General features: G+C 38.6%; 1 protein-coding gene across 2 annotated transcripts; it reads left to right on the top strand.

The window, feature by feature from the left end:
• The first annotated feature begins 1,419 nt into the window (after nt 1–1,419).
• On the top strand, nt 1,420–10,025 carry LOC119883329 (cholinesterase-like). 2 transcript variants are annotated; one of them, XM_038693919.1, is made up of 10 exons: nt 1,420–1,551; nt 2,700–3,007; nt 5,186–5,420; nt 5,642–5,774; nt 5,880–6,031; nt 6,354–6,540; nt 6,708–7,018; nt 8,199–8,408; nt 8,503–8,660; nt 9,025–9,119. In XM_038693919.1, the coding sequence occupies exons 2-10, from the start codon at nt 2,707–2,709 to the stop codon at nt 9,117–9,119; spliced, it is 1,782 nt and encodes a 593-aa protein (XP_038549847.1). In that variant the 5' UTR covers nt 1,420–1,551; nt 2,700–2,706. The 2 variants fall into 2 exon arrangements, with proteins under 2 accessions (XP_038549847.1, XP_038549846.1); XM_038693918.1 differs by lacking the exon at nt 1,420–1,551 and having other exon boundaries at nt 2,707–3,007; nt 9,025–10,025.
• The last annotated feature ends 656 nt before the right edge of the window (nt 10,026–10,681 follow it).

Genomic DNA, 10,681 nt, shown 5'->3' with positions numbered 1-10,681 from the left:
ATAATGTAATGGCTGATCGGTCTCCTCATCTCATTTTCTTTCAAACCACTAATCATTTCAGCCTTTCTTGTACTACGTATTGTTTGATACAGTAGTAGTAAAATGTATATAGCATTATATTTACATAATGAGCACATCATATGTTTTGTACGTAAAAAATATTATTCTGTAAAGTATCTAGTGTCGAATATTTGTAGTAGAGTAAAAATTACAGTATTTTTGAAATGTAGTAAAGTAGAAGTAGCATACTCAAGTAAAGTACAAGTACTGCAGATTTTAGCCTACTTGAATAAATGTACATTATGGTCTATTTCTATGTACAGTATGCATCGTGATAGTGAACATAATATTAATTGGCTAGTGTGCCTCATTCTGGATGTATTGTGCAAGGGCACTGCATCAGAGTCCCAGAAAGGCTGTGTTCAATGTTAATCCAACTGCACAATACTATAAATAACATGAATACATGCACACAAACACACACACGCACGCATACATAATGAACATTCTTACACATGTATGTATCTATAAACAAACACACATAGGCTTCATAGTCACTTCTACACACACACAAAATCATATGCACACACAAACATCCACACACCCAAACACACACACACAGAGCCAGCATACACAAAACCAAAAAACAGACTCAGACATCAACAAAAATTCCAAAGAATAGTTTACTTTTCTCTCCAGCTTTGGCTTCCAGATAAGTGGAAAAGGAAGGCAAAGATGACAAAAAAAGCCACAGACAGGAGTGTGAGAAAGAAACAAGGGACAGAAACAGGAAGTGGTATAATGAGGACATACTAGGCTCTTATCCTGGCAAATGACCTTCTATTTCTCTAAGTCATGAGAGGAAATATGTTCAATGTGAAAGCTTAGGTTTTTATGCTTAGTACCAGGTGTTAAAGGTTAACTATTATAGATACATTTGCACAGTCAACAATCAAACCTGCAGCTGGGTTGGGAACCACTGTGCTAAACTGTCAGTAATTAAACTAACTAAAAACTACAGTACAATGCAACAGTATGTATCAATATTACCAGACAAATAAAGTCAGGTACAATGATATTTCAGTGGCAGGGGACATGTTTCTGCAGAACATTTTACTTCTATTTTCCATTTTGCTAATATTAACTGTAGCCTACTTTTATTTATATAGAATTAACATTTTTTTTACAATGCTATACTGGTACTTTTACACAATTAAAGGATCGGTGTAGTTATTTTGTCACTGGACAGATATTGGATTTGACAGGTGGTCTGTCTATTGTGTTTTCCAATTAGTGTTAAATATATGAATGTGGATATCACAGCTGAAGACATTGTTACATTATGTTTCTAAAGATTATTATGGTTATTGATATTGTTGATGTGCTATTATCATTGCAGTTGTAGTAGTAGTGGCATTAGTTTTAGTTGTGGGTGGCAGACAGGGCCAGCCCAGCAGACGCCGGACAGAGAGATTCTGTCCACGCCTTCTTCATCCCACAAATGCTGTGTCCTCATTCACTACAGCCAGACACAAACTGCTAACTGACCAGGTAAGACGTCACTAATCCTTTTTTCATCAATTGGTAATGGTAGATTCATTGTCAGCACTATGTCTTTTTGGAAGTCGTTTGTATAAATCTCTGAATGAGCGCGTCTCTCCCCAATGCGTGCGCCTCCTTAATAAATCCAGCTGTGCGCGGCTTTTACTCTGGAAGCTTTCTATTTGTTCATTATGTGTCTTTTGAAAGTAAAGCTGCTCCGCGAGTCAGCTGAGCGTGGGCAGTCACTTGCGTCTTCATATTCACTAATGGCCTTATTGTTTCCAAATATTTGGGGATTATAATAAGACGCTTCTGAACTGACACACTTGCAGCGGGAATTACACCCCCCCCCCCGCGCGCCCTCTTTCTTTCGCTTACACCCGCCGCTCTGAAGCATTCCACTGTTTTCTTTGACGGAATGGACCTTTGATCCACACTTTGTGTGGCTTGAATGCAGCAAACCAGTTGGTTTACTGCATGGCCAATTTGGAAATGTTAAACGTTTGTAAAAATGTTTTAATATTTTGTTCAAACACCCATAGAACTGTTTTACTTCTATTACTTGTGTCTCTAAATGCATGCTGGTATTTTCCACAACAGCTTCAATGATCCTGAGTTTAATTATAGTATACAGCATCTAAATTTGGACCATGCCATGTACAGTGAAAGTAATTAATCTAACCCTAACCCTGGTCTCTAATCCAACTCCATGAACCCTAAACAAAGAACAGGACTGCTGTCACAAATTTGTATTAAACTTCATTTTTCTCAGAGAGCACACTACAATGACTTGGTTCAAAATAATTGTGTTGATCTCAGTGGTTATGAACACCCCCAAACCAGAATGTATAAATAGAAAGTGAGGTAGAAGTAAAATGGAAAAATATAGGCCTATTATTTGCAGCTTAATGTAGCTAGAGGGAATTGAAAGTGTCAGCACCCACTGTACTATATCGACAAAGCTTGAAAATGCAAAGTTTGTGTACGAAAGTAGAACTTCTTTGTGATAAATTAGAGTTATGGTCATGTGTGGTGTGCTGGTAAAATTAGTTATTATATTATGAGTTATTTAATGTAATGTTTCAATCAAATGAGCTATATTTTAATATCCAAATATTAATAACATGTTTGTGTGTGCTTTTTATTCTCTTCCCAAGATTATCCATGGCGACAGTCTCTCAGTGTACACACCTCGCCCTTCTTATTCTGTTGATTCATTTCCTGACTGCATCACCTGCCACCCAAGATGACCTTGTAATCAAGACTAGGCATGGGGCAGTTCAAGGGAAGTTGCTTTCAGTGCTGGGTGGTCATGTTAGAGCATTTCTTGGAATTCCTTATGGAAAACCACCTTTGGGCAAACTGAGATTCAGAGCCCCAGAGCCAGTAGAGGGATGGGAAGGGGTGAGGGATGCCACCAAATTCCCAAATTGCTGCTACCAGATGCCAGATACAGCCTATCCAGGTAGGACACGTTTACACGGATGGACGCAATGCATACATATAACGTGACATTGTGATGTTGTGAGTTAAATCCCTGCCTAAAAGAGGTCCGGTAAATAAAACCTGATTGAAATGTCAGCTATTGATGAATCACTAGGACTATACGGAGCCCACTGAGGTCCCAAGGTTTCTTATTTTTTGTGCAAAGAAATTTTGTGGCTGTGGCTCAGGAGGTAGAGCGGGTTGCTTGTTCATCGGAAGGTCGGCGGTTCAATCCCCGGCTCCTCCAGGCTGTGTGTCGAAGTGTCCTGGGGGCAAGATACTGAACCCCAGCTGTTCTGCCAGTGTATGAAAGCGCTTTGAGTGGTTGAAAAGACTAGAAAGGTGCTATACAAGTATGGATCATTTACATTTGATTTTAAGAACGTTCCTAAGATCAACATCTTCCTCAACACTAATCAGCATGCAGTGTGTAGCTATCCACTTCACTATGGCATTTCATCGCTTGTCTTGCTTTTGTTTATCTACTTCTCCCACACGCTGCATCCAGCGTAGTCTGCCAAAGCCTCCCTCCACTGCTTGTTTGGGTGGGTGATTTGCAGGCTGATCAACATCCCACCGCTCCTGTGACCCATGGTTTGACTGTATGTGTATTCAGAGCCAGTAAGAAACGGACTTTCAAAATACTACTACTACTACTAATAATAATGGTAATAATAACAACAACAACAACAACAACAACAACAACAATAATAATAATAAAAACTGCGTCAATGTGAGATAAAATAATTGTCGGCATTTATTAATTAACGCGTTAACGCAAAAATAATGCCTTAACATGCCCAGCCCTACAAAAAATATATTAAAAATCTTTTGCTGCATTTTTAGGACAAGTATTAAGAGGAAATGGCCAGTGAAGACTTACTCGTTACTTAATCATTACTCACTTGATATTGAGAAACTATTTTCTTTGGGAGATGAGAACTCCCTTTGGGGTGGACTTATTGGACTATTACATGCATAAAAAAGGTATATAACTCAATAAAGGAGAGGGGATAAGCCAAAAAGCATAATACCACCTTTTTAATAAACAGAGCGGATGCAAAGATATCCTGACTTTTAGTCCCTTTTAGAATAATCCAAGCTCTGACACCCTGATCTTACACTTCCAATGATGCAACTTGATGGTGTCAGTTCCCATTTTGTAATGTAAGCGTTTTGTCGAACATTTTAAATCTCCAAGTCCAACCCAAAATAAATCTAATGAAATTACAAGGGCAAGGGCATCATCACAGGTTATTTTCTCAGACTCAGGCAAGGTTCCTTAGGGCCACAGAAAAGATTAAACAAGAGTTTTCATTGGCTGAATATTACTAATCGTGACTAGTAAACTGATCTTCATGTGCAAAGTTCAGGGATTACCCATTTAAGTTGAGACTTTGCAGACTTAAATTGAACTGATATGAGGCTGAATCTTATTTAGTAGTGCATTGGCACACTGGCAATGACCGAGGTGTGACAAGGCGTCAAAGGAGTCATTTTAAGCACGTTTGAATAGAAAAAGACCATTGCACTAACTTCAGGTAGGTGTTTCAGTAGAGGGTGACGGTTATATAACACCATATCACACTTACACACACCCACACACAGTGTGTGAGTGATTGGATGATTTATTGCTGTATTGCAGACAGTAATAAATCTTCGGTTTAAATGTTAAGAAACAGATTGGGGCCATTATATCAGTTTAACAAACAAAAATATGTCTAATACAAATTCACAAGCACACATACACAACATGAATTTGATACAAGCCTAGTCCCCCACCCAAGAGATGGCTTGGGGGCTAGGTCATGGATAAATTTATAGACAGCCACCTGTCAGGGGTTGTTTGGAAGACAGCTACAACCAGTGCCAGGCGTTCAGTACAGAGGAAATGCCCAAAACATACTCCAGATATACTGTAGATATGACAACCAACACAAATAGATTAGATAGAAGGCACTGATGTTTCTGCTTTGGTCAATGGTGCTCATTAAGAAGAAAACAGACCATTATTTCTGCTTTCTGTAACTGTCTGACTCTGAATATTGCCTTCAATAAAGTTTCATAATGAGGATAACTGATATCACAAAGGAACACAGATAAGACTATCTATCGAATTGTCGCTATTGACTCTGAATAATATGACCGTTCTTTCCAGGGTTCAAGGGTGCAGAGATGTGGAACCCAAACACTCCTTTGAGTGAGGATTGTCTATACCTAAATGTCTGGTCCCCACGTTTCAACAAAACCCAGCCTCAGAACTCAGCACTGGCTCCTGTCCTTGTCTGGATCTATGGAGGCGGGTTTGCTTTAGGAACGTCCTCTCTGGACATTTATGATGGTCGCTTCTTGAGTATATCTGAAGGTGTTGTTGTGGTCTCAATGAATTACAGGTAAGAATTGAAGCAAACTGAAACTTTAAAATACTGATAAATAATGAATGGATATATTGGATTGTATGGAACTGGAAACTCCTTGATGATTCCCCTTTACATACTTAACTGTGACACTGATTTATTGTCCACACTGGAAGTTGCATAAGACTAAGGTTGCCATAAAATGGTAGCTGGTTTGGGTGCATTAAGCACCTCACGCTTGTGCTCATTATTGACAGACTAGGACCTTTTGGTTTCCTGTCTCTTCCTGACAACAAGAACATCCGGGGAAATGCAGGCCTACTGGACCAGCGCTTGGCCCTCCAATGGGTAGCCAATAATATTGCTGCTTTTGGAGGTGATTCTTTAAAGGTAAAATGCTTTTGTCTTATATCCTAAAATCACATAACAAGATTTGCTTAAATTTAAACAAACAATTAAACAAGCTGTTGGCTTGTGATGTGCTGTTGTTTCCAGGTGACTCTGTTTGGCGAGAGTGCTGGATCAGCATCTGTGGGCTTCCACCTGCTCTCCCCAGGCAGTCATGGTCTTTTTCAAAGGGCCGTGATGCAGAGTGGCTCTCCTAATGCACCCTGGGCGACAATCAGCCAGACTGAGGCCTGGCAAAGGTAGGGTCTATTAATTGAGTCAGTGATTAACTGTATTTATTTAGTCGTTCATCTTTTCACTCATATCGTTTTTTACCAACTCAATGATTAAATCTACAGCATACAACCTTTTACATTAATGTAACACTAAATCACGGGGATTCATGCTCATTCATGATCAGTTAGTGTTCAATGTTCATTAACACAAATAGGGACAAATATTTAATGTCTTTTTTTCAAGTACTCCAAAGTCATGAGAAAGAACAGAACGAAAGAACCCCCATGCATCTTTTTGAAATGTGTCTCTTTTTCCCCCACATTCCTCCTCATTCCCCTCATACAGGTCCATGAAGCTGGCGACGTTACTCGGGTGTCCCACCTCTAATCCAGCTCACCTGGAAACGTGTCTACAGCAGGCTGATCCTGAGAAAATCACATTGAACCAATATTATGTTTTCACACAGCCCACAATGTTAGCCTTTTTCTTTGTCCCACATGTTGATGGGGACTTCATACCAGATACAGTTGAAGTAAGCACGTGTGTGTGTGTGTGTGTGTGTGTGTGTGTGTGTGTGTGTGTGTGTGTGTGTGTGCTATCTTGTACTTTACAACATTAGAGTATCAGCTTCATTTACATCCTTAATTTGAAAAATATCTTGCATCACAAACATCAAACCAGTTTAGTTTTTCCCTGCAGGTGTTGCTGAGGACCAGTAAACTCCCAAAGAAAGAGGTACTACTTGGCTTAAACAAGGACGAAGGGACCTCCTTCCTAATGTATGGAGTGCCTGGATTTAACATCACGGGTCAGAGTCTCATCACCAGGAATGACTTCCTGACTGGAGTGAACCTTGACATGACAGATGCAGATGATGTCATAAAAGAAGCGGCCATTTTCCAATACACTGATTGGACTGATGAGAATAACAAGATGAAAAATCGTGATTCGCTGGGAACTCTGGTCGGGGACCATCAGTTGGTTTGTCCAGTGCTGGAGTTCATTCACATGTAAAGAGCACTTCTGAATTTTAACGATGTGGTGACTTATGGTTATAAGTAATGACCACAAAGTTTGATGGTTAAAATACGAGAACTGGACAGAGAATGAATGTTTTGTTTTTCCTAACTAGATGTCAAGAAAAAATGAGTATGGTGAATGGCAATAAAAGTAGTGTGTTATAGTAGCAAAAGTAAGGGATAATTTTAAGTTTTATATGTAACTTGCCTTCAGTGCCCTGCTTTAAAAAAATGGTCTGCGTTGGTGGGGTTGTGTTGTTCTGAAACACCAGAAGGTACAGAACCAAAGCTAGTAGGATTATGATGGACCGCCATGACCCCAGCTACTACTTCAGCTTCTGTGCTGTGCAAACGCCTCTGTAGCCACAAGTTCAACACAGAGACATGAGGAAAGAAGAAAAAGCTTCTTTCCTCAGCCCCCCAGGATGTTGAATTGACAATGACCTCTATCTGGGACACTGTTCCGCACATTATATATTTATATTTGTGACATGTACACAGCCAAATTTCCCTTTTTTAAAAATACATTTATTATATTTTTATCCACATTTTTTTTAAGCAACGAGGGTCTAAAGGTTAGAGAAGCGAGCTTGTGAATAAATAAAGGGTTCTCTCACACCAGTCTTTTAGTGTGACCTTAGGAGCAAGTCTCATTGCAGTTCACATTCTCATATTACTTGTGCATGTGACAAATCTTGATATTTCTGTATCTTTGCTTTAGGTAACAGTGAGACAATAAAATACAATCCAGGAAGTATGCCAAAACAGTGCACAGTGGTTTATAATAGTATGACAAAAAATGTTACAACTCTGGAAAGTCATCACGCTGGCAATCATTTTATCTTTCATCATGATGAGCACAAGAGAAGAAAAGTAGAAAAATGCCATTCACTTTATAAAGTAATCTACCAAAAATGTACACTTTTTACAGGATCCCTTTGCAGCCTCACCCTCGCTGCACTAATGCTATACACTATTCAAATGGATGAGGGGGGTGCATTTTTTCATGCAGTCTGTAGGCTAACTGTCACCAACATCCTAGAAAATAGGACAAACAGTCAATTCTCATTTTCTTGTGGTTTTTACAGATGTTTGTGTTTTATTTTCTCTAATTAACCTGAGTTGCTGCAGTGCAAAAATGGTTCAATATTTTCATTTATTTTTTACCCAGGTACTCACAACATGGTGGAAAGAGTTTCCTTTATTTATTTGACCACCAGTCGTCCATCAATCCTTGGCCAGAATGGATGGGCGTTATGCACGGCTATGAGATAGAATTTGTCTTTGGGATGCCTCTGGATGCATCCCTGGGATACACGAAGAATGAAGTAAACATGACCAAGAAGATCATGAAACACTGGGGCAACTTTGCCCGGACAGGGTACGCATAATGAAATAGACAATCGGTCATTCAAACTGTCTAAGGACCTTCATGACATTGTTGAACTGTCTTGATTGGCTTTTCTTTTTGTCAGGAATCCAGAAATTGATGGCGCTAACTGGCCCGTGTTCACCCCAGAACAGCAGGAGTATGTCACTCTGAACTACAACCACCCAGAACAAAAGAGGATGATGAGAGCTAAAGAATGTCACTTCTGGAACAAATTGATGCCAAAAATACAGAAAGTCTCAGGTTAGACACATCTATCTATCTATCTATGTGCTTCACTCACACATACACACAGAACTCTATATAGTTATCTGTAGTAGGAGGCATTGCGTCAGAGACGTCAGTGAGGCGTTTTGCCTTGTTTAGCCTGTGGAGAAGATTTGTATCCTGGCTTGCTCCCCCTCCGCTTCGCCACAGTTCTAGAGGTCTGAGTGGGTGGAGAGGAAGGTCAGTGAGCACTTCACTGAACAGCGATCACACACACTGCACAGCACATCTGCACATATTGAATGTTGACAGCGCAGTGACAGTGATAAGATGAGACAAACACGTACATATTACACACAAATTATCAACTGTCTCTCTCTATCTGCCTCTTTCTTCACAGATGATCTGCTGTCTTGCATTAAGGCAAATGGGATTACTCTCCACTGCAATTACAAGATCCTCCTCATGTTATTGGTTATAAGTTTGACCTATTGATAGAGTTAAGAAACTTTCCCTGGCTGGGCTGTTTTATATAGATATATGCAACAGTTTACATTAAAAATGTGGACAGAAAGAATTAACAAAACTTGGTCTTTACTATTATTGTAAGCATTATCTGTGATTACTGAATATTTATATTTTCTAAGACATTTTTAACTAGATTGAGTGTGTGCTTTAGTTACAGAAATGCTACATGTAAATACTTTATATCATGTGTATTTAGGCACCCAAAGTGATCCAGAAACAAGCAGGCAGGGAAAACTTCCTGTTTGTTGCAAATGTTCCTACAATAAACAGCACTGAGTTGTTTCTATCAGAGATGCAGCTGCTCTAATTTAATGATAGCTACATGCTCCTGAGCTCTGCAGGAACAATATTTTATGATGCTAAAATTTGAACTGTCATCATGGAGCAAGCTCTGTTTCTTTGCAGGTACTGGTACTGCACAATTGCCAACAACAAAAAAGTGGCTTTTGTTATTACAAAAATTATGAAAATCTGTTTTCTGATCACTACTAAAAGTTCAGCTTCTATTTGTTTATGCCTTTCTGTGTGCACATAAATGGTGTTTACAGTAAACACAGACTAATTGAAAAATTTGAGTGCAATTGCATTGGAGACATTTTAGATTAGTTTGTGACTATAATGTAGTTGACTCCAAACTGTCAGATGTTGGAATTTGACAAATAGATTTTCAACGTACAGATAATTCACTATTTCCTAATTATAAAAAATCTAGTACTATGTCATCACAATCAGGGATGCTCTGCATTTGTAATGATGTATTGTCTATTGTATTGATCAGTAAAGACCAGAACATATAGTGATCATTAAATATGTTGATAGAAGGGTTAATGAACAATGGGGTATGCTTTAAATCAATAAATTGATTTATATGTATTATGTTGACTGAGTTTATGTTTGTTTGATAGAATCTCACACATGAATGAATTTCAATGAATGTATTGTATGTAAAAATGAATATATATACACACACACACACCAGGGACAATGAATCCAGGGACATATCAAATCTGGGTGTATAAACTGACTAGTTCTTTTTGATATTAAGCAGCATAAATTATTATATAAACAAGTAATTTGTACTGCCAATGGCAAACAATTTCATATCTGCCATTAGTACTTGCTGAATGATATTTCTTGTCATCTGAAGTGTTTTACAGTTTAGCATACTGTGTTATTGTTCCACGCTGTCAATGAAACCAGTAATGTGATAATAAGTAATGCAGCCAAGCAAAGGTCATAGATGTTGATACAAAAGCTAACGAGATGTTGGAGAGTAATGAACTGCATTTGTTGAATGACCTTGAGTGCTGTTTAAAATCGTCTGGTGCAAAAGTAAAACATCATTTAAGCCTCTGGTATAAAGTGTGTGCAGGCGTCAGAAGGGGGTATTTTTAAGTTTGCAAAAGTTGCAAAGACCTTTGACATGAATTAACATGTCGTTTTTGTACATACTGTTGTGAATGACCATTTGTGTTTTTCTGCCAAAATGATACTGTTGTTAAAAACCAAGCAGTTTTTTTGTTATAAAA

The sequence above is a fragment of the Micropterus salmoides genome, unplaced genomic scaffold (genome assembly GCF_014851395.1).
Source record: "Micropterus salmoides isolate LMB-PRFRI ecotype aquatic unplaced genomic scaffold, ASM1485139v1 Ms_hic_scaffold_3, whole genome shotgun sequence".
Taxonomy (NCBI): Eukaryota; Metazoa; Chordata; class Actinopteri; order Centrarchiformes; family Centrarchidae; genus Micropterus; species Micropterus salmoides.
Note: the sequence above shows the minus strand (reverse complement) of the source record. Positions and strands in the feature narration are given on the sequence as shown.